Source organism: Hemitrygon akajei, chromosome 5 (assembly GCF_048418815.1).
Source record: "Hemitrygon akajei chromosome 5, sHemAka1.3, whole genome shotgun sequence".
Taxonomy (NCBI): domain Eukaryota; kingdom Metazoa; phylum Chordata; class Chondrichthyes; order Myliobatiformes; family Dasyatidae; genus Hemitrygon; species Hemitrygon akajei.
This window is the reverse complement of record NC_133128.1, coordinates 177,363,606-177,388,571: the sequence shown is the minus strand read 5'-3', so window position 1 is coordinate 177,388,571 and position 24,966 is coordinate 177,363,606. Positions and strand designations below refer to the sequence as shown.

At 41.9% G+C, this 24,966-nt stretch overlaps 1 protein-coding gene across 3 annotated transcripts in view; it reads right to left on the bottom strand.

Annotated features, from left to right (window-relative positions):
* galnt13 (polypeptide N-acetylgalactosaminyltransferase 13) overlaps positions 1 to 18,987 on the bottom strand; it is a 376,169-nt gene extending 357,182 nt beyond the window's left edge. For 2 of the 3 annotated variants that reach the window (XM_073047335.1, XM_073047333.1), the window contains exons 1-2: positions 18,533 to 18,987; positions 9,508 to 9,784 (exon numbers count right to left, since the gene is read on the bottom strand). In XM_073047335.1, coding sequence (XP_072903436.1) covers positions 9,508 to 9,649 — 142 coding nt within the window. In that variant the 5' untranslated portion in view covers positions 9,650 to 9,784; positions 18,533 to 18,987. Of the gene's footprint in view, positions 1 to 9,507; positions 9,788 to 18,532 lie in introns of all 3 variants that reach the window. The other variant, XM_073047334.1, reaches the window with a different exon arrangement.
* Between the last annotated feature and the right edge of the window lie 5,979 nt (positions 18,988 to 24,966).

Here is a 24,966-nt window from a genome sequence, read left to right as displayed (position 1 = left end):
TCCTTCACTGGCCCACTCACTCAAGTCCTCCAAGACCATATAACAATTACAGCACAAAAACAGGCCACCTTGGCCCTTCTAGTCCACACCAAACACTTACTCTCACCTAGTCCCACCGACCTGCACTCATGTGGCATTGCTTCCAAATAAAAACATGGCACGTACACCCAATGGCCACTTCATCAGCTACTTCCTGTATCTAATAAAACGGCCACCGAGCACGTTCATGGTCTTCTGCAGCTGTAGCCCATCCACTTCAAAGTTCCACATGTGCTCAGAGATGCTCTTCTGCACAGCACTACTGTGAAGAGCGGTCAGTTGAGTTACTGTCACCTTCCCGTCAGCTTGAATCATTGTTCTCTAACAAGGCATGTTCACCCACAGAACTGTCTCTCACTGGGCATTTTTTTTTTGCTCCATTCTCTAAGCACTAGATTTGTGTGTGAAATTCCCAGGAGGTTAGCAGTTTCTGAGATATTCAAACCACACTGACAATTATTCCACAGTCAAGGTCACTTTTTCTTCCCCCCATTCTGATGTTTGGTCTGAATGACTACTGAACCTCTTCACTGTGTCTGCATGTTTTCACACATTGAGTTGCTGCCACATGATTGGCTGATTCACCATGGATCCCATGCATCTTCATCTTCTGGACAAGCCTCCCATGAGGGACTTTTTCCAAACACCTTGTACAGAACATCCACAGATCCACCTTCGTCAATTGCCCTTGTCAGCTTGTCAAAACAATCAAGTTAATAAAAGACAGCTTGCCCCACACAAAGCCATGCCAGCTCTCCCTAAATAGACTATGGTTTTCCAAAAGCTCATAAATCCTATCCCAAAGAACTGTCTCCAGCAACTTCCCTACACTTACGCAAGACTCAATGATCCAGAGTCCAGTGTTATCTCTGGTTCCTTTCTGGGACATAATTAGTAACTTCAAGTCCTCCAGGACTATATAACCATATAACAATTACAGCACAAAAACAGGCCACCTTGGTCCTTCTAGTCCACAGCAAACACTTACTCTCACCTAGTCCCACCGACCTGCACTCAGCCCATAACCCTCCATTCCTTTCCTGTCCATATACCTATCCAATTTTACTTTAAATGACAATATCGAACCTGCTTCTACCACTTCTTCTGGAAGCTCGTTCCACACAACTACCACTCTGAGTAAAGAAATTTCCCCTCGTGTTACCCCTAAACTTTTGCCCCTTAACTCTCAACTCATGTCCTCTTGTTTGAATCTCCCCTACTCTCAATGGAAAAAGCCATGCCAACTCTATCTAACCCCTCATAATTTTAAATACCTCTATCAAGTCCCCCCTCAACCTTCTATGCTCCAAAGAATAAAGACCTAACTTGTTTAACCTTTCTCTGTAACTTAGGTGCTGAAACCCAGGTAACATTCTAGTAAATCTCTGTACTCTCTCTATTTTGTTGACATCTTTCCTATAATTCGGTAACCAGAACTGTACACAATACTCCAAATTTGGCCTCACCAATGCCTTGTACAATTTTAACATTACATTCCAACTCCTATACTCAATGCTCTGATTTATAAAAGCCAGCATACCAAAAGCTTTCTTCACCACCCTATCCACATGAGATTCCACCTTCAGGGAACTATGCACCATTATTCCTAGATCACTCTGTTCTACTGCATTCCTCAATGCCCTACCATTTACCATGTATGTCCTATTTTGATAAGTCCTACCAAAATGTAGCACCTCATATTATCAGCATTAAACTCCATCCGACATCTTTCAGCCCACTCTTCCAACTGGCCTAAATCTCTCTGCAAGCTTTGAAAACCTACTTCAATATCCACAATGCCACCTATCTTAGTATCATCTGCATACTTACTAATCCAATTTACCATCCCATCATCCAGATCATTAATGTATATGACAAACAACATTGAACCCAGTACAGATCCCTGAGGCACACCACTAGTCACTGGCCTCCAACCTGACAAACAGTTATCCACCACTACTCTCTGGCATCTCCCATCCAGCCACTGTTGAATCCATTTTATTACTTCAATATTAATACCTAACGACTGAACCTTCCTAACTAATCTCCCATGTGGAACCTTGTCAAAGGCCTTACTGAAGTCCACATAGACAACATCCACTGCTTTACCCTCGTCAACTTTCCTAGTAACCTCTTCAAAAAATTCAATAAGATTTGTCAAACATGACCTTCCATGCACAAATCCATGTTGACTGTTCCTAATCAGACCCTGTCTATCGAGATAATTATATATATCATCTCTAAGAATACTTTCCATTAATTTACCCACCACTGACATCAAACTTACAAGCCGATAATTGCTAGGTTTACTCTTAGAACTCTTTTTAAACAATGGAACCATATGAGCAATAACCAATCATCCAGCACCATCCCTGTTTCTAATGACATTTGAAATATTTCTGTCAGAGCCCCTGCTATTTCTACACTAACTTCTCTCAAGGTCCTAGGGAATATGCTGTCAAGACCAGGAGACTTATCCACTTTTATATTCTTTAAAAGCGCCAGTACTTCCTCTTCTTTAATCATCATAGTTTCCATAACTACCCTACTTGTTTCCCTTACCTTACACAATTCAATATCCTTTTCCTTAGTGAATACCAAAGAAAACATTGGGACGTTGCCTATAGCTAGAGTAGATATTGGTTAAGGCCCCAGCAATCTCTTTTCTTGCCTCTCTCAATTACCTGTGATATATCCCATCAGGCCCTAGGGACTTACTCACTTTAATGCTCTTTAAGAGACCCAACACTATCCTTCATATCCTTTTCGCTGGTAAATGTGAATGTAAAGTATTCATTAAGGACCTCAGCCATATTCTCCACATCCAAGCAAATCTACTTTATCCTTGAGAGGTCCTACCCCTGCACCAGTTGTCTCAAGAGCCAGAAGACATGTGTAGAATGCCTTGAAATTCTCTTTAATCTCCTAAAGACATTTCATGACACCCCCCCCCCCCAGCTTTCTTAATACCTTTCTCACCTTTCTCAAGTTATTTTCTGGCTTCTTTGTAATCTTCAAGGACTGTTTGACTCTTGCATCCTAAGCTTAACATACTTTCCTTTCTGACTAAATTCATCACCTCTCTCTCAACATCAGAATCAGGTTTAATATCACCAACATGTGATGTGAAATTTGTTAACTTAGCAGCAGCAGTTCAATGCAATACATAATCTAGAAGAGAAAAAAATAATAAATAAGTAAATCAAATGCATTTATTGAATAGATTAAAAACATGCAAAATGCTGTATATTAAAGAAAAAATGAGATAGGGTCCAAAGGTTCAATGTCCATTTAGGAATCAGATGGCAGAGAGAAGAAGCTGTTCCTGAATCGCTGAGTGTGTGCCTTCAGGCTTCTGTATCTCCTACCTGATGGTAACAGTGAGAAAAGGGCATGCACTGGGTGCTGGAGGTCCTTAATAATGAACGCTGCCTTTCTGACACACCACTCCCTGAAGATGTCCTAGGTACTTTGTAGGCTGGTGCCCAAGATGGAGCTGACTAGATTTACAATGTTCTGCAGCTTCTTTCAGTCTTGTGCAGTAGCCCCTCCATACCAGACAGTGATGCAGCCTGTCAGAATGCTCTCCATAGTACAACTATGAGTTTTTGAGTGTATTTGTCGACATGCTAAATCTCTTCAAACTCCTAATAAAGTATAGCCACTGTCTTGCCTTCTTTATAACTACATCGATATTTTGGGACCAGGTTAGATCCTCAGAGATCTTGATACCTAGGAACTTGAAGCTGCTCACCCTCTCCACTTCTGATCCCTGAATGAGGATTGGTATGTGTTTCTTCATCTTACCCTTCCTACATCCCAGGCTCACTCACCTTGCCATCCTTGTCCTCCTTTATGACTGGAACATACCTGTCCCATGCAGTTTGTCTTTAAATGCTCTCCATATGTCATATGTAAATTTGCTTAAAAACAACTGTTCCCAATTAACCCTTAGTTCCTACCTAATGTTCTCGTAATTTGCTCTGCTCCAATTAATACTCCCCCACAATCAGTCTTCATGATACATGATTCTTATCCATCATCATCATGTGCCATGTGTATGAAACAGACAATCATGGTCTTTCGCTATCCATGACCATGATTGTTCTTGGCAAATGTTTCCATAAAAGTGGTTTACCATTGCCTTCTTCTAGGCAACGTCTTTACAAGAACAATGACCCCAGCAATCATCAATACTCTTCAGAGATTGTCGACTGGTGTCAAGTGGTTGCATAGCCAGGACTTCTGATGCGCACCAACTGCTCACACAACCAACCACCACCTGCTCCCATGGCTTCAGATGACCCTGATGATGGGTAAGCAGAGCTTGCACCTTTTCCCAAGGGTGACCTGGAGGCTAGCAGAGGGAAGGATCACCTTACACCTCCTTTGGAAGAGACACATCTCCACACCACTATCCTTATCTATAGCTATCTTAAAACTCAGTGATTTGTGTGGTCTCTGTTCCATAACAACTCACCCACTGAGAAGTCAGTCACCTAGCCGAGCTCAATGCCCAACACCAGCTTCAGTACAGCTCCTCCTCTTACTCAACTGTCTACATATTGATTTAAGAAACTCTTCTGGATGCACCTAGCAAATTCTGCCCCATCTAAACCTTTTGCCCTATGCAGATCCCAGTTTACATCAGGGAAGTTGAAGTCCTTCATAAAACAACAACCCTATTATTACAACCTTTCCTTAATCTGCCTGAATGTGAGATTTTCTGAATCTTCAGGCTTACCGTCCCTATTGATAACACTAAGCCTTTTTATTTGACGTAATAGAATTATCATGATAATTTTAACCATGCGTGAAGCACTTATTCTATTTTTTGTGCTTTAAAATGGGATGTGCATTAATTTATCAAATGTTCACCTTTAGTCACTTAAAGTAATAACTTTATAGCCATTTCCCAATTCAACATAGGCAACTCCCACCTTCATAGTTTTAGATTTAAGGCAGTTTGAAGTAAGTCATAGTGCTTTATAAAATTGTAACATGATAACAAAAATGCATATTTACAAGATTAAATAAAGCTTTTGATTCCACAATAGTTCAAAATTTATTTTCATTTACTGTTTGGAAAACTTCAGATACCCTTCATGAATTTGTCCTCCACAATATTAGAAGTAAAGCCATACACATCAAAACAATTGCATCAAATTTGAAGTTTATTTGATTTAATTCAAACTGATTTAATTAACTCTTTCCCACTGGAGGGAGTTTCTCTCGAGTTGTTGAATCTGCAAAGAGGCAGGCAGATTGTGCAGTGCATTGAGTGAGGAAAATACAGGAAATTGGAACTCCATTGCTGCATCCTGTGGGACGTTTAATGTCACAGTGACTCTTCCCAAAAGTTGTATGCAACACTTTGTTATTCTATGCCTCCAATACTTCCAACAGTACCAAACCTGGTGTGGTAAAGTTTCTCCAAATTTTGAAATGTTACTAACCAAAATCATTAATGAATATCAAATAGCAGTGGTGTAGCACTGAATTGGAGAAAGATACAACACACCAAAGCAGATTTGTGCATTTGACCCTTATTGAATAGATACCCTTTAAGTTCAAATGCTTCATCTGAACTCTTCCTGCTTTTCACATTGTTACACTGTAGCACTTTAAATCATATGTTTCAAAATCCAACTAATATTTGCCTCCTATTTAACATTGTTTCAGTTACAGATTCATTTAGATCAGTGGTTCCCAACGTGGGGCGTACGCCCCACAGGGGGGTAATTTGATTTTTAAGGGGGGCAATTCAAGAATGAGTTATTAACAGTGAATTTTTTCTAGTAAGTCTGTGTGAGTATGAGTGTGTGTGCGAGTTAATACATATGTGTATATACAGTATGCATACATAAAAATACTTGTGTGTATGTACATGTGTAATTGCACATGTACTGTATATATAGTGTATCACCATCATTACAACCATCAAATGGCTTTCATAATTAAATTAATGAATTGACTGATGTAGGAAGGAACGAATGAACAAGTCCAAACGCGTAAGAAACTCGTACGAGGTCGCGCCAATGCTGCTTTTTGCAGTAGCTTTCGGTTCTTGGTGGTGTGAAGGTGTGTACATTGCATCATCTCTTTTAAACAGTGTATCTGTCTTTGTATGCTGTAGAAATGAATCGGCATTGTTTTATTTATTTATTATTATTATTATTATTTTAATATCACTTAATGTTCTTTTTTTTTACAATTTCTTAGTAATTTCTTCCTCAGAACTTTAACAGTCCTTTGGTTCTTTTATTTTTCTCTTTCATGAATGCCATGTTCTTTGGAAGCTTGTTTAAACCAAGTTAATGGTCTTTTAGGCTTCCTCCAGGTGAATAGGAGTTCACTTTTTGAATAATAAGAATTATATATCACCACAGGGGGCATCAGGATTTTAGAGGTGATTAGGTTGGGCATGGCCAAAAAAAAAGGTTGGGAACCACTGGTTTAGATGGAGAACTGCAAGTGCAGGAAAAAGTATGTAAGCACCCACTTTGTATTAATGTTTTATTTGTGGCAAAAAGTATCAAAGAGTAGTGCAAACAACAGCAAAACAAATTGAGGTAGTACTAACAGGTTCTTTGTCCTTTTAGAATCTGATGGCAGAGGGGAAGAAGCTGTTCTGGAAACATTGAGTGTATACCTCCTCCTCAATGGTAGCAATGAGAAGTGGGCACGTTCTGGATGACCTTAATGATGGTGGCAGCTTTTTGCCCCCAATCCTGTGCAGTGGCCCCTCCATACCAGACGATGATGCAACCAGTTAGGACACTCTCCACGGTACATCTGTAGAAATCTGCAAGTCTTTGATGACATTCCAGGCTTCCTCAAATATCGTCACTGCCGTGCCTTCATAAGGCATACTGCACATCTCCTGCAAGATGGCAACGTGTTCAGACCGAATGACTTTTACGGGGCCAAACAAAGGTGTTGTCTTTTTTTTTAAAAAAAAATATGCATTTTTATGATTGCAAGACCCTGCTGGACATCAAGACCTAAAGTCCTGCAGGTCTACCCCAGCAGCAAGTTGCTTACTGACAGGAAACCTGAATGGCCTGTACTTGGTGTGGATCGTACCGCTGCCTGTAACGAAGAGGAGTCAGTGCGTGAAGTGCCGTCTAACAACGAGTGATCGTCTACACTGGCCATGTGGAAAGCCGTAATGTTTAATTCGGTGAACAGTGGGTGCAGATGGCGGGGGAGCTGTAGGCCTCAGTTATTGCATTAACCAGGCATCGAAAGGCAATGTTGCCCGTTTGCAGCCACCCAGGACAGGGGCAGAGCCCACCAGAGCACCTGAGGCAGTATGGCACAGCAGCCATGTTAGAGGCAGTGCAGCTCTCCAGTGTACGCTCAAAAGGTACATGTTCAACTGCAAACTGTGGCAACATTCATGAACTCAGACCATTTTTGTGAGATTGTATTTTACTGCTGTCTCATGTGCTGTGTGGGTTAACTTGTGTTGTTCACCTTGGCCCCAAAGTAACATTGTTTTGTTTGGCTGTATTCACAGATGGTTGAATTACAATTAATCTTCAACTTCTTTGTAATTGCCTCAATATGTTGGACCCAGAATAGATATTCAAAAATTTTGACACCCAGGAATTTGAAGCTGCTCACCCTTTCCACTGCCGATCCCTCAATGAGAACTGGTGTGTGTTCCCTCAGCTTACCCTTCCTGAAGCCCACAATCAGTTCCTTGGTCTTATTGATGTTGAGTGCAATGTTGTTGTTTCGACACCACTCAACCAGCTGATCTATTTCGCTCTTGTACGCTGTCTGCAGTTCTGCCTACAATAGTTGTGCCATTGGTAAATTGATAGATGGCATGTGAGCTGTGTCTAGACCCACAGTTATGGGGGTAAAGAGTACAGCTATGGGCTGAGCACACATCCTTGAGGATTGCCAGTGAGGAGATATTATTTCCAATCCACACTGACTGTGGTCTCCCAGTGAGGAAGTCAAGAATCCAGTTGCAGAGGGAGGTCCAAAGGCCCAGGTTTTGGGGCTTCTATGTCAGCTCTGAGGGTATGATTGTGTTGAACACTGAACTGTAAACAACAAACAACAGCCTGATGTAGGTATTGCTATTGTCCAGGTGATCCAAGGACAAGCGAAGAGCTAATGAGATTGCATCTGCGGTGAACCTATTGTGACAATATAGGCAAATTGTAGCGTCTCCAGTTCCTTACTTCGGCAGGAGTTGATTCCGGCCATGACCAATCTCTAAGATATGATGGAAATTGTTTTTTTTTTAAAAAGATGAGTGTTTTAACAAAACAAATTTGCAATTGCAAACAAATCCTCTCCAATATCAAATCCAGCTGAGTTCTCCAAAAGAGGCAATCATATCCTGCTCCAAGAAGGAACACAAGATTGAGAAAGGAAACAGATTCGTCTGCATATTTCATCAAGCTGAGCTCAGAATTCTTTCTTTCAAATTGAAATTAAATTCTCCCACCTGAATGGCCAGATGAATGTTTACTGAAAACCATTCTCATTTGTTTCAGTAAACTGGACAGCAGGAAGAGTTCAAGAGATTCCACATCCACAGGAATTCATACACTTATAACCATATAACCGTATAACAATAACAGCACAGAAACAGGCCATCTCGGCACTTCTATTCCGTGCCGACGCTTACACTCACCTAGTCCCACTGGCCCGCACTCAGCCCATAACCCTCCATTCCTTTCCTATCCATATACCTATCCAATTTTACTTTAAATGCCAATACCGAACCTGCCTCTACCACTTCTGCTGGAAGCTCATTCCACACAGCTCCTGAGTAAAGAAATTCCCCCTCGTGTTACCCTTAAACTTTTGCCCCCAACTCTCAAATCATGTCCTCTTGTTTGAATCCCCCCTACTCTCAATGGAAAAAGCCTATCCACATCAACTCGATCTATCCCCCTCATTATTTTAAATACCTCTATCAAGCCCCCTCTCAACCTTCTACGCTCCAAAGATAAGCTCAAAGACTTGCAATAAGCTCAATCAGATTTACAGATAACATTAATGAAGACCAAAACAATTTCATTATATTGATTTAGCTCAAACCTGGTATTTTATAAAAAGTTTTAAAAATTCTCCATTATAACTGCAAGTAGTAAATAATTCAGTTTTGGCAATCAGTTTAATAACTTCCCAAATCACAATCCAAATCAAATTTCTATTTTGTTTACAGATGTCAGAAAAACAACAGTTTTAAAATGTGTATGCTTCAAGAGGCACCAACACCAGAGGGTCAAACAAGCAATGTTAAAGTGACGTTAGTATCTCTGATTCGGTTCAATGTATTCACAAAGATTATTCTCTTTTTAGAATGTGATCAACATTTGAAGTTTAATACTGCAAATTCTGGCTAAAGGAGTAAAATTGGAAACAAAGCCCTCTCATGTCATATATTTTTAATATTCTAAAATCAGTTATTCTGCATTTGGTGGCAACAGCACTTACCTCTCAGGGCAGGCAAGAGAGATCGATCTTTCTTATCATCACATTTATTGCAGTCACTGAAGTAAAGCAGTAAGATGACATCCAGAAGCACCCAGATCAAAGATGTGGCCAAGACCACCTTGCAACAAAGTAATCTTCGCATAATTAATTGTCTCTTGTCTGTGAATGGCAGCAAACATGAAGTGTGTAGCCTTGCTTCCTCAGCTAGAGAGATCACAGTGTGAAATGGAAGGTGGCCATATGAGGAATCCCATTAGCTGACAGAACATGCTGAAGGCTGCTGAAACAGAAAAAAAAGTGTTAGATTATTAGAATGCATAAAGTTTATAACTATGCACTTACATGCAGTTGTCTTCAGCAGAATTGTGATGTTTTTTTTGAACATCCTGGTCATGAGATCTCACCAACCTTAATCAAACTGATGGAAGATCCAGAAGACTGGTAGGTGTCAAAAGCTATTTTTTTTAAACTGGGAGGGACGGTGGCTAATTATTTACAGATACAGTGCAGTACGGCCCTTCTGGCCAACAAGCCACGTTATTCAGAAACCCACTTATTTACCACTAACTGAATGACAGAAAAACTTACAATCGGCAGTTAACCTACTGAGCGGCAGGTCTTTGGATTGTGGAAGGAAACTGGAGCACCCAGAGGAAAAAGGGACAGTCACAGGGAGAACATGCACACGCTTTACAGGGAGCACCGGAATCGGAGTCTTAAGGCCTGAGCTGTAATAGCATCATGCTAACCGCCACTTTATCACCAAGAAAGATAGGTGTTTAATTCTGGAATTATCCACCAATCAAGCCCAATTTAATTCTTTGAGGAAGTAACAAAACAAAATGATGAAAGTAGAGCAGTGGACGTGGTGTACATTGATTTTAGTAAAAGGCATTCGATGGGGTTCCCCATGGTAGGTTCTTGAGAAAGTCAGGAGGCATAGGATCCAGAGAAACTTGACTGTCTGGATTCAGAATTGGTTTGCCCACAGAAGTCAGAAGATTGGAGTAGATGGAGCAAATTCTTCATGAAGGTTGGTGACCAGCAGTGTACCACTGTGATCTGTTCTGGCAACCCTGCTGTTGGATTTTTATGAATGACTTTGATGAGGAAGTGGAAGGGTGGGTCGGTAAGTTTGCAGATGATACAAAGTTTGGTGGTGGTGTGAATAGTGCATAAGGTTACAATAGGTCACTGATAGAATGCAGAGTTGGGCTGAGAAGTGGCAGATGGAGTTCAATACAGAAAAGTGTGAAGTGACACACTGTGGAAGGTTGAGCTTGAAAGCAAAGCATGGGGTTAACGGCAGGATTCTTAGCATAGTAGAGAACAGAGGATTCTTGGGATTCATATCCACAGATCCCTCGAAGTTGTCACACAAGTTGTTAGGATGGTTAAAAAGGCAAATTGTAACTTGGCCTTTATTATTTGGGAAATTAAGTTCAAGACATTGATGTAATGTTGCAGCTCTATAAATCTAGTTAGACCACACTTAGAGCCCTGATGGAGGGTCGAGGCCCAAAACATAGATAGATAGATAGATACTTTATTCATCCCCATGGGGAAATTCAACCTTTTTTTTCCAATGTCCCATACACTTGTTGTATCAAAACTAATTACATACAATACTTAACTCAGTAAAAAATATGATATGCATCTAAATCACTATCTCAAAAAGCATTAATAATAGCTTTTAAAGTCCTGGCGGTTGAATTGTAAAGCCTAATGGCATTGGGGAGTATTGACCTCTTCATCCTGTCTGAGGAGCATTGCATCGATAGTAACCTGTCGCTGAAACTGCTTCTCTGTCTCTGGATGGTGCTATGTAGAGGATGTTCAGAGTTTTCCATAATTGACCGTAGCCTACTCAGCGCCCTTCGCTCAGCTACCGATGTTAAACTCTCCAGTACTTTGCCCATGACAGAGCCCGCCTTCCTTACCAGCTTATTACGACGTGAGGCGTCCCTCTTCTTAATGCTTCCTCCCCAACACGCCACCACAAAGAAGAGGGCGCTCTCCACAACTGACCTATAGAACATCTTCAGCATCTCACTACAGACATTGAATGACGCCAACCTTCTAAGGAAGTACAGTCGACTCTGTGCCTTCCTGTCGACTGTTTATTCTTTTCTATAGATGCTGCCTGGCCTGCTGAGGTCCTCCAGCATTTCATGTGTACCACTTTGGATTTCCAGCATCTGCAGGTTTTCTTGTGCTTGGAATATTGTGATCAGTTCTGGTCCCCTTATTATCAGAAGGATGTGGAAGCCATTAGAGAGGGCGCAGAGGAGAATTAACAGGATGCTGCCTGGATCAGAGAGCGTGATTAATGAGTACAAATTAAGTGAGCTAGGGCTTTTCTCTTTGGAGCAGAGGGTGAGTGGTGACTTGGTAAAAGTGTATACACTAATAAGAGGCATAGAGTCAGAGACTATCGCCAGGGCATAAATAGCGACATCTAGCCATGCCAGAGGTTTTTTTTTAATTTTATATCCACACACACACTCACTTACTGGTGGGTTGTGGACGCACTGCTAGGGTGATAGTAGAGGCAGGTACTTTAGGGACATTTAAAGGCACAGATAGGCATGTGGATGAAAGACAAAATGGAGGGCTAGATTGCTCTTGGAATAGGTCAAGAGGTCAGCACAACATCATGGGCTGAAAAGCCTGTACTGTGCTTTTCTATGTTCTATCATAAAACAAAGCTCCACGATCAGAAATGTTTAAAACTTTGAGATACAAGGAATGCTGGACCAATATTTAGCATTGATCATCTTCATGTACATGATCAAGGACAACATTCCCTATTTTTGAATGTGCAGTGAACTAGAACTGTGATACAATGCACTTAAAAACAGAGTGGAACGTTTTTAGACCACCCAAGGGATAAAGTAAAATAAGCCAGAAAATTAATAAAAGAACACAAAATGTCCAAGCAATCTTACTACCTGAATTGTTTACATGTTACAGGGATCTCAGCTTTCTTGACCCAGGCAAATTACATTTATCCTCAAAAACAGACATCAGCTGATGGTTATCGCTACCAAATCATTCAATGGCTTTCATACTTGCAGACTTGTGTAATCTATTGCTATCTTGACAGCCTCAAATCCTTCACTTGCATCTTAACTGAGTCCTATAAACCAGTCAACCACGTACTTCACATACAATGGTTCCTACCCGAAAAACAAATTTTAAACTTTTCATTCTTGCTCCCGAATATTATTTTCACCCTGCATACTCTCACTTTCCTAATCTTAATAAAGCTTCTGGATATCTGCTGTAATATCTCCTTGTATAAATTCATCTGATAACTGTTCTAAGAGATGCTTAGGCACACATTTACTCCATTTAAAAGGGTGTGTAATAAATTCAAATTGGTTTGTTCTTGTTGAGTCCTTTGGGGAAAAATAGCACCACCTGGTGTCACAACATTTTAACCAATCATTGAGCCCAACACACTTCAGAAGTTTATAGAGAACAGTGAGTAAAGGATTAGAATTTGATCAATATTTGTATAAGGAACTTGTTAAAGAGTTTTTGATGAAGCATATTAGAATATTAAATTTTCTTAAAAAGCATTATTTAAGCTCTGCAATTATAAACCTTACAACACAGCAAAATATACCTGTAAGTGCTAACTGTGGAAACCTTTAACAGAATGTGTTACAAATTTCTCTGCCATTGACATGTCATTTGCTCCAGGTTGCTACTCACAGTCCAGATGAATGAGGTCCAATATACCTTTTCCTCAGTTTCCCACCACAGCACCTGCTCCACCTCCCAGAGAAAATACTTGCTGGATAAGCTACCCAATCACTTGTATTGGAAAATCCAAGTGACAGATTATAAATGGGTAAACACGAGGAAATCTGCAGATGCTGGAAATTCAAACAACAACACACACAAAATGCTGGTGGAACACAGCAGGCCAGGCAGCATCTATAGGGAGAAGCGCTGTCGACGTTTCAGGCCGAGACCCTTCGTCGGGACTTCCTGACGAAGGGTCTCAGCCCGGAACGTCAACAGCGCTTCTGCCTATAGATGCTGCCTGGCCTGCTGTGTTCCACCAGCATTTTGTGTGTGTTATAAATGGGTGCTTGCTTTAGATTTTGTGCTTTTCAGTTAGGTGGCATAGTGGTACAAAGGATATTGCTGTTGCTTCACATCACCAAGGACAGTGATAGCTGGTGACCTTGGGTAATTTATGTGAAATGTCCAAGATGCAGTTCCTTCATCCCATCCCCGAGTGTTCCAGATTCCCCCCCCCCCCCAAAGAAATGTTGGTGATTGCCACTTAATGTAGGTTAATGGGAAAAGGCTGAAGAGAAGGCATGAACAAGAATGAACAGGTTGCTGAAGTACAGAGAAATTAAGTAAATAGTTCCATTAAGATTGTTCCTATAGAAGGCACTGTGAGTCTGATATGCTGCATGTCCTCCTTCAGTGTTAAATGAGAGACAATATGTCATCTTTTTCTTTCTACCCAAGAGAGCTAAATAAAACAGACCAAGTTCAGAACCAGTCTACATTTCAGGGATACTTTTCCAACCGCCTCTTGACCAGCTGCAGCAAGTTGAGCACTGACTGCACCCACTTCGCATAACTTCCAGTTAAAGATCCCAAGAGATTTAGATCATTTCTTCCACAAGTTCTCATCCCAAAAACAAATCTTTTTCTATCATATGATAGACTGGATCAATTCCATTTTGAAACAAATTCAAGCTATCATATTTAATAGCACAGGAGGACAGTCTTGGACTTTACAGAATTGTAATAAAAATTTAAAGACACAAAAGCATCAAGTAGATTTGCAAGGGTTTAACATATTGGTTTACCAAGATATCACAAGCCAAGCTAGAAATCTTCAAATGCGTGGATGTAGCATTTGGAGTAAAGGGTTTCATTACCAAAACCTTAATCAGAAACCTACAGTACTGTGCAAATGATTTAGCCACATATAGCTAGAGTACAGAAGACGTTGCACAATACAATGTACTGCACTGTGCTGCTGTCATAAAAACAGATTTCATGACATACGAGAGTGATGATAAACCCGATTCTGTTATGGGTCTCTGCTGTAGACTGAAGTGGAAAGGGGGCAGGGAGAAGGGAATCATGGTTGGGAGAAGGGGAGAGGGGAGGGAGCAGAAAGCACCAGAGAGACATTCTGTAATCGTCAATAAACCAGTTTTTTGGAATCAAATGACCTTGTCTGGTGTCTCAGGGCTTCTCTGACACCTGTCCCATACCCCTCCCACACGCATTCCACACGCCATTCCTTTGCTCCTGCCAGATTTACAAAATCACTTTCCACTCCACTGACAAATCCAGTACTATACAAAAGTCTGGGCCACCCTACCTGTATTTATGCATCCAAGATTTTTGCACAGTATTGTATCTGGAATTAATAGGTGGAAAACAGGATGGGACAATCACACTTCGACCCAAGCCTGCCCCTCCATTATTCTGGAGTTGGTGGTTTGAGAGCAGAATCATAGGTCTGACATGGTACAGTTAAAACATTTATTCCTCAGCATTTATTTACTCAGTGCTCAATCACTGGCTTCACTGTGCTCCAATAAGAGAAAACTTCAGTGACACACAAAAAGCTGGGTGAACTGAGCTCGCAAATCAGACAGGATCTATCAAGTACAACCTTTCACCTGGACTCTGAGGTACAGCAGCTGGTGTATGTACTACCTATGTTGCTTTGTTGAAACTTTTTAAAAAATGTATCACAAATTATACCATCTGTGTTCCAGTGCATTGAAAACTCAGTGAAACTCATGGCTAAATGTAAATGGGGGATGCTAGGGAAATTGGCCCCAAAAAGGAACTACAGGTTGACCATTTTATTGTGGGCTTCTGTGGCAGATTGAGCAATATCAGCCTGAGGATTTAACTCTTAGGATCTTTTGATTTACACTGTAACAAAATTACACGCAACTGTCAGATTTTTTTCTATTATTTATTGAGATACAGAATGGAACAGGCCCTTCTGGCCCTTTGAATCAAACCGCCCAGTAATCCCTGATTTAATCTGAGCCTAACCTCTACTTGACCTGCCAATCTTTGGACATTTGGAGGAAACCAGAGCACTCAAAGGAAACCCACACGGTCACCGGGTGAACGTACGAACTCCTTACAAGCAGCAGTGGGAATTGAACCTGGGTCACCTGCGCTGCATTGCAGGAACCACGACACCACTGTACAAGAAACAGCTGGTTGAGGGACACACTTCGTGCTGCTGTCCAAGTTCCAGTGACCCAGACTGAAGCCTGACCTCGGATGTCATGTGTGTTAAACTTACACACTCTCACCATTTTCCTCCAGTCCTCCCACGTTGGCTACTGCAAATTGACCGACAGTAGATCAATGGCCAGCAATAGAGAATAGGTTACAGGGAAATAAGTAGGTGAACTGGGATAACAAGGACCCAGCAGAGGCTTGATGGGTCACAGAGCCTTTTCTGACATGAGGCAACAGGAAGGATTCAAACCTCAAAAGACATGATAAAGCTATCAGTGACTAGAAACTAGTTAGAGAAATACATTATAATACTTCAAGGTTTGCTGAAAAGTGTTCTCACATCAATATGCTCTTTTCCACTGAATTAATATTGAAATCTATTCCACAATACACTCTTAGTAGTGTGGACAAACAGGGATCTTAGGGTCCAAGTCTATAGACCCCTCAAAGTTGCTGCACAAGTTGTTAGGTGATTAGGAACCCTATAGTATATTGGGCTTCATGAATTAAGGAATTGAGATCAAGAGCCACCTTTATGTTGTATCTGATTAGACCACACGTGGATTGTTGTGTTCATTTCTGGTCACCTCATTATAGAAAGGATGTTTTAGAGAGTGCAGAGGAGATTTACTAAGATGCTGTCTGGATTAGAGAACATGTTATTTGAGGAAAGGCTGAGTGAGCCAGGGCTTTTCTCTTTGCAGTGAAGGAGGATGAGAAGTGACTTGGAAGAGGTGTATAATATTATGAGAGAATAGACAGCCAACACTTTTTCCCCCAGGGCAACAATAGCCTATATCACAAGGCATTCATTTAAGGTCAGCTAAGGGAGATATCAGAGTGTTTTTTTAAAAAAAAAACACACAAGTGATAAGTGTCTGCAACACACACAAAATGCTGGTGGAACACAGCAGGCCAGGCAGCATCTATAGGGAGAAGCACGGTCAATGTTTCGGGCCGAGACCCTTCGTCAGGACTAACTGAAAGGAAAGACAGTAAGAGATTTGAAAGTGGGGGGGGGGGGGGGAGGGGGAAATGAGAAATGATAGGAGAAGACCGGAGGGGGTGGGGTGAAGCTGAGAGCTGGAAAGGTGATTGGCAAAAGGGATAAGGAGCTGGAGTGTCTGGAACGCTCTGTTGGGGGTGCTGGTAGAGGCAGATACAATGGAGACATTTAAAAGTCTATTAGTAAGGCACAGGGATGAAAGAAAAACAGAGGCATGTGGGTTCTGTAGCAGGTAGAGGTTAGATAGATCATGGAGTGCATTTATGTACGTCGACACAACACTGTGGGATGTAGGGTCAATACTGTACTGATCTTATATGCTCTTTCTAAATACAAGTCTTTCACAGTTCATCACATTTCTCAAATTTTCAATATTTAGAAAACTGCAATAAACTGTACATTATAATTTAAAATATTTTAAGTTCCTTCTCAATTTTAAGTAGCTTTTTTTTCCATGAAGGTGGGTGAAGGGCAGAGATGAGCTTCAATTTTGAGTGATCTTTGCTTATCCTCTGTATTCTTCCTGGCAAGTCATCCTGGAGCTGTTTCCCACACTCCAGCCTCAGGCACGCAGCACTACAGAATCTCGCCAAGAATTATCTGAGAAATCTAATTGTGATTTTTGATAATATCATGCAAATTATGTAGTGATGTAATATTTTAAATTCTAACACTGCATTATTTATCGTTCACCACTAACTCAGTTTCTTAAGAGTCTAGACAACCCGATATCAAGAGCTTATGAAAAAAATGTTGCAACCCTCATTATTTAAAAGTTTCATTTGCACCCAGTTCCTCTATACTGTTTAACATTTGGGTGCTTACTAACTTGCATTCTGCACCCAAGCTTAAATACAGGGGAACAAAATGCCAATTAAATCGCGTCAAGAAACGGAAAATTGAAATCTCTCGCTCTGGGTCGAATAACATTCTCACAAACTGGACTGTTTGCATCAGATAGAAATACTTCCAGATGTGCTTCAAACTCAATGCGATGGCTGAAACACGAAATGTTACAACAGAGAATTTACCGCATCGTCATCGGTAGGTATAAAAACGGAAATAGTTTACGACTGTTAGATAATGGAGTTGTTGTACACTGCTCTAAATGCATCTTATGTCCATGAAATTTGCGAAAGTAATAAAAATGACTATGAGCAGGAAGCAGCGCCGTCACTGCGTCTCCAGTCGAGGGCTGTAGGATGATGGGCTTTCGTAGAAGCGACCACCACCAGCCTGGAGGCACTGACCAATGAAACAGACGTGTCTCAGACTATCAAACCGCAGTAAGCATGCACTTCCCCAGTTAAGTTCTTGACTGAATGCATGATTACACCGATAGAATCATCTCGTGGTAGCAAGAGCCGTCGGCTTAAACACGCGTAGTCCCGCGAACATAATTCTAAATATGTAATACAGTTGCCTGCCCGAATATCACATGATGGAGAAAGTTTGTTTGATTCCATCCGTCGTTTAAAAGCGGAGGGAATTCACTGTCGCATTACCTTTGCATTTCGCCTTAGGGGGAAAAAGACGACGTTGAAGGATAGTGTGGAATGGTATTGTTTACTGCTATTTAAATTCAACATCGACTTGCTGGAGCTCAATAGGAATTATTGCATGATCTCTTTTCCATTTTAACTCAATACTTTTTTTTCTTAATGTATTAATGAAACCTCTGAAAAGGCAAGACCCATATACGATCTTCTAGAAAATATTGAGCACATTATAACGTTCAGAAGTCAACGGACGTATTGTACTTACATAACATAATAAAGGCGAATGCTGGGCTCCTTGCTCCAATCAACTTGTTGCATTCTCGACCCTTGAAGCGGACACGAATCGCTTGTCACAAGCACTTATAAGACAATTATAGTTTAAAAATAAACCCAGTGCAGACTTGCGAAAGTGTAACAGTAATTAAGGTGACCAGAGATGCTCCTGTTATTCTGCTGCAACTGCGCGGCTGTGGTTTCGCGACTAGGAACTCAATTCTGCGGCTCCGCCATCACTTTCCTCTTTAGTTTGACCTGGACCCTCGCTGCTCATATGCATGTTGAGTGAGTGTGTGTGTGTTTAATGGGGGGGGAGCTGCTGTTGATTGCAGGCGAGTGAAAGAGTCACCGACCGCCGCCTCGGACTCCAGGTGCCAGTTGCCGGGCGCACCACCCAGCTCTCGCCGGCCCGCAGCTCGACTCCGCGGCAGCCGTCATTCACAACAATGCCGCGGGAAGTTCCGCCTCTTTCACCAGACCAATCCGATTGGTTGCCTCCCTTCGCTTCAATTGACGCGACTTCATAGGCTCCCGAGAGAACGTTTCGCTTCGGCTCCGCTGCCATTGGTCGGAGGGCAGGTCAATCATGGTGACGTCGATGGCCGGCGCTGGACCCCGAGCTCGCCCTTGCCGCCGGCGTCGGAGGGTGAGGAGGAGGAGGAGCGAAGAGCTGCAGTTCCTGGAGAGGGCGCGCCGCAGTGTGAGCGGCGCAGGAACTGTCCCAGGTGCTGGATTCCTGGCTCCGGAATAGATAAACCGCACCATTTCGCCGACAAACTCCTTTCCAGGAGAAGGATAAACTTTGCTTTGAATTGAACCATTTCATAGACTAAATAAAAGCATAGGAATGGGACATATTGGGAGAAATTTGCCCTTCAAGCCTGCTCGAGCATTTATCAAGATCATGACCTGATCTACCTCCGTGTCTTTTTCCAGCACTATCCCAATATCTTTTGCTTCCCTTAACACTAGCGATCCTTGTCTTGAATGAACTCAGTAAGCTCCCTGGGATAAAGAACTGCAATCTCCTGCCCACCTAGTGAAGAGATTTCTCCTTACATCGATGCTACTACGAATGTGATATTGAACGTGAATATGAATGTTCCGGATTCTTCTGCCAGAGGAAACATGAACTGCATCCACTGTCTGCTACTCAATAAGCATTGTGAAGTTTCAATTAGATTGCTTCTCATTCTTCTAAACTCTAGAGATTCGGGCACAGTCTCCTCAATATCTACTGGTTTCATTGTTTCGTGGCAGTCTGTGGGGAAGACAAATCCTAGGGTTGTGTACTGCATACATACTTTGATAATAAATGTACTTTGAATCATATAAGGGAAGTGCTATGCTAGGTACCTATATATATTTTGCTGCACTGGTGTGTTGGTTTTCGATGACTTGCACATAAGAAAAAAAAATCTAGGTTCCTTGAAAGTCAAAATGTCCTATCCTGTCAATGTTGTAAAAATACTCCACTTTTCTACTCTGTGCACTGAAGTGAATGATCTCACATTTTTCCTTATTCCTGTATATTCCATCTGTCGCATTCCTATTGACTTTTAATACTTACCTTGAAGCCTTTTTACATTCTTTCCTTGACTCACAATCCCACTAGTATTGTCGACAAACTTGAAAATATGACATTTGGTCCCTGATTGCGACAAACATTGATCCTTGGTAGTTTCTAACCAGTCACAACCAATACAAAAAAGGGCCATTTGATTTCTCCCGACGCAGATTGGGGGACCGCTTCATCGAGCACCTACACTCCGTCCGTCACAATAGACAGGACCTCCCGGTTGCCACCCACTTCAACTCTGCCTCTCATTCCCATCTAGATATGTCCATACATGGCCTCCTCTACTGCCATGATGAGGCCAAACTCAGGTTGGAGGAGCAACACCTCATCTACCATCTGGGTAGCCTCCAGACTGGTGGTATGAACATTGAATTCTCCAATCTCCAGTAATTCCCTCCCCCTCCCCCCCCCCCTTCCCCTATCCCAGGTCCCTCTCTGCCTCTCTCCCCTTTCAACTTTCTGCTTCTTTATCTCTAGTTCTTTCATGCTTATCCCCTCCCCCTCCCCCCTTTATCTTTCCTCTGATTGGTTTTCCACCTGGCGCCTCTAGGCCCTACCCCCTCCCCTATCTCTATTACTGGGCTTCGGCCCTCTCTTCCCCCACCCCCATTCCTGATGAAGGTTTCGACCCGAAATGTTGGCTACTCTTTTCTCACAGATGCTGCCTGACCTGCTGAGTTCTTCCAGCGTTGTGTACGTATTCTTTGATCCACAGCATCTGCAGTTGTATTTTTGTGTTTTGATTTCTCCCTTTGCTTTTTTCTGTTACATAATGCACTGTTAATGTCAGTGTATTATCCTCAATTCCATTGGCTTAATCTTAGTCACTATTCTCCTGTATGATGTCATGGATTATTGATTACCTGACTGGCAGACCACAGTACGTGTGCTTCCAACACCATGTGTCAGACAGTGGTCAGCAGCACTGGGGCTCCACAGGGGACTGTCCTGTCTCCCTTTCTCTTCACCATCTACACCTCAGACTTCAACTACTGCAAAGAGTCTTGCCATCTTCAGAAGTTTTCTGATGACTCTGCCATAGTTGGATGCATCAGCAAGGGAGATGAGGCTGAGTACAGGGCTACGGTGGGAAACTTTGTCACATGGTGCGAGCAGAATCATCTGCAGCTTAATGTGAAAGAGACTAAGGAGCTGGTGGTGGACCTGAGGAGGGCTAAGGCACCGGTGACCCCTGTTTCCATCCAAGGGGTCAGTGTGGACATGGTGGAGGATTACAAATACCTGGGGATATGAATTGACAATAAACTGGACTGGTCAAAGAACACTGAGGCTGTCTACAAGAAGGGTCAGAGCCGTCTCTATTTCCTGAGGAGTCTGAGGTTCTTTAACATCTGCCGGATGATGCTGAGGATGTTCTACAAGTCTGTGGGGGCCAGTGCTACCATGTTTGCTGTTGTGTGCTGGGGCAGCAGGCTGAGGGTAGCAGACACCAACAGAATCAACAAACTCATTTGTAAGGCCAGTGTTGTTGTGGGGGTGGAACTGGACTCTCAGACGATGGTGTCTGAAAAGAGGATGCTGTCCAAGTTGCATGCCATCTTGGACAATGACTCCCATCCATTCCATAATGTACTGGTTAGGCACAGGAGTACATTCAGCCAGAGACTCATTCCACCGAGATATAACACTGAGCATCATAGGAAGTCATTCCTGCCTGTGGCCATCAAACTTTACAACTCCTCCCTCAGAGTGTCAGACACCCTGAGCCAATAGACTGGTCCTGGACTTATTTTCACTTGGAATGATTAACTTATTATTATTTCATTATTTATGGTTTTATATTGTTATATTTCTACATTATTCTTGGTTGGTGCGGCTGTAACAAAACCCAATTTCACTCGGGATCAATAAAGTATGTCTGTTTGTCTGTCTGTTTAAAAACCTTCCCAACATCAGCAATAAATAGATCACATGCACAGGTTCCATTTTACAAGGGACCCCAAAATATCAATCAAACATGATATCATTGTCATAATTCCATGCTGGCTCCGCTCGCTCCTTTCATTCCTTTCCAGATGTTTTGTTATAACATTCATTGCATAGCAGATCAACATCTACTCCTTTCATTTCAGAATTCCAGTATTCAGTATATTTTGCTTTTACATAAAAACATTGTGAAATGGTTCATTGCAATCAGTAAGAATATAGGAAGACAAGAACTTGAAATGATCCATCTTTGACCAATGAAAACAAAAGGAATGAGAGGATGCTTTGAAAGATCTGCTAAGAGAACAGCCATTCAAACTTATTGAATGGATGAACAAAAGCAGGACTGAATATTCTTACTCTTCTGCCTTTGTAACAGATTTATGGAGTTCACAGTCTGGGGACATCATTTAAACCTTAATAAACCACGTCACAGTGTGCATACAATATTGTGCATAATTCCAGGTTTCACATTTTAGGAAGGATTACAAAGTTTCTGAAAGTTGCAGTGGAGATTTATTACTGTGATACAAAATTAGAGTACTCCTACACTTTGGTAAAATAAGACCTGAGAAGCTAGACGTATCTTCCAAAAGCAGAGAGTTTAAAAAGCTATCTGTTAGAGGTATTCAAGATCATGAAGGAGCAAGAAGAATAAATAAGGGAAATTTTTCCATTTAATGCAAATCAGTCATTAAGGGGAAGTACAACACAAACAGAATTGATGGTGGACAAAAGTATTATGAATTAAATGAAACCAGATCTTTATATAATTTCAATCATTCCATTTAATATATGAGAAATGTATATAATACACATCCTGAAAACCTTGTTCTTCACAGTCATCCAGGAAAACAAAACAGTGCCCCAAAAAATGAGTGACAGTAAAAATGTTAGCATCCCAAAGCCCCCCTCCCACACACAGGATAACCCACCACCTCCCCACTTACCTCAGGGAAAAAAAGAAACAGCACTTTTCACCCCCCAAGCAAGCAATCGCAAAGCGCCCAAAAAAGTCTGTGATCTGCAGTACAACAAAAACTAATCATTCACCCCAACAATTCAATATACCTCTCTCCCTCCACAATAAATGGACAGAGAGGTGTCACCCTTTTACAGCGAGAAGGGAGGCATAACAAAACTACTCACTGATTTGCAATGATAATGTCTGCCACATAGCTTTTTTTCAAATTCTCTGACTCAAAAATCGGCAAGAAACTCTCCCACACCAACGAAAGAGAGAGAGAGCGCGCTCATGATTCACCGAGTACTCAGACTCCGACAGCTGATCCGTTGTTTCTGATGTTTTGTTTTCTCCCCTGACACTTCAGTCAGTGGCACCAGCGTAGAATCAGCTCATCTACATGGCCATGAAGCCTCTGAACCCCAGAGGCGTGCTCAGCTTCTAGGCTGCATCCTTGGGATTTCAAAAAGCAGCTGTATGTGACCCCTGGGAGCAGCTCCCACCACCACAAAGATCAGAACTCTGAGTGCAACTGAAGGACACCCTCTCCGACAGAACTCCATCCACCCTGAAAAGGAAAAAAAAGAAACGTCAAGGGTAGAAACTAAGGTGGTTCTGCAAATGAGCTCGAAGGAGTTGCTGTTAAGCATCATTGTAGATCTGCCCTCCAGATCCCAGAAAGAGGCGAGGAAAACAGCGATATGGCTGGTTATGTTGGTGCAGGAAAGCAGCATCCCTCGTCAGCACACACACCACCCAGGTACTGCTCTCTTCTCACTGATGCCATCAGGAAGAAGGGCAGGAACCACAGGTTCAGGAACAGTTATTACCCTTCAACCATCGGGCTCCTGAACCAGTGCATATAATTTCACTTGACTTCGCTTGCCCCATCGCTGAAATGTTCCCAAAACCCAAGGACTCACTTTCAAGGACTCTTCATCTCATGTTCTTGATATTTATTGCTTATTTATTTACTATTTTATTTCTTTCTTTTTGTATTTGCACAGTTTGTTGCCTTTTGCACACTGGTTGAACGCCCAAATTGGTGCAGTCTTTCATTGATTCTCCTATGATTATTATTATATTATAGATATATTGAGTATGCCAGCAAGGAATGAATCTCAGGGTGTTTATGGTGACATATACGTACTTCGATAATAAGTGTACTTTGAACTTTGGTTATGTGAAATAGAATGAATTGGGGGATATTTAAAATAAAGCAATCAAGTGTCTGAAGTCACTGAATTTACCTTTATTGGATACTGCTTTGCAATGACATTAACACTAATGCTATAAATGGTATCTAACTACCCCAGATCATAAATGAACACCTGATGCCACAGACTTCAGAAGAGTTTCAATGCACATCTACCTAACCTGGGTGCAAGGTCGGATTGCTCCACGTGCTGAGCCGATTTGGTGAGATCAAGAATGGCTTTAGGCTGTGAGGCCAAAGCTTTTAGCGGTGCCGGGGTGCAGGTCCTAGAGTGAAGCACTACCTGATGTTTGGATAATTTAAACATCAGCGCAGGTAGACTAGAAGTCTGAGTGTTGGGAACAGAGTCGGTGTCAGGCAGATTTCACTCACTCTCCCGTGAATGTCGGACAAGTTTCGCTCACTCTCTCCTCAGCACTGAAGTTGTCAACTGATTTGGCTGCTGTGCCTTTTTGCCCTGCTGGTGTGATGAATTGGGAACAAGGCTTGGGCCGTTCTGAGAGTGAATCAGGGAACTTAGTCTGGTTCAGAATGTTGTTTGATTGCTTCTATTTTTTGCATGATTTGTGTTTTTTCTCTCTCTCTCTCTCTCTCTCTCTCTCTCTCTCTGCAACAGTTTTTGGTCTTTTTTTAATTGGGTTATTTGAATATCTGGTTTTGTGGCTGCTTGTAAGCAGACAAATTTTAAGGTGTATATTTTGTAATGAATGTGCTTTG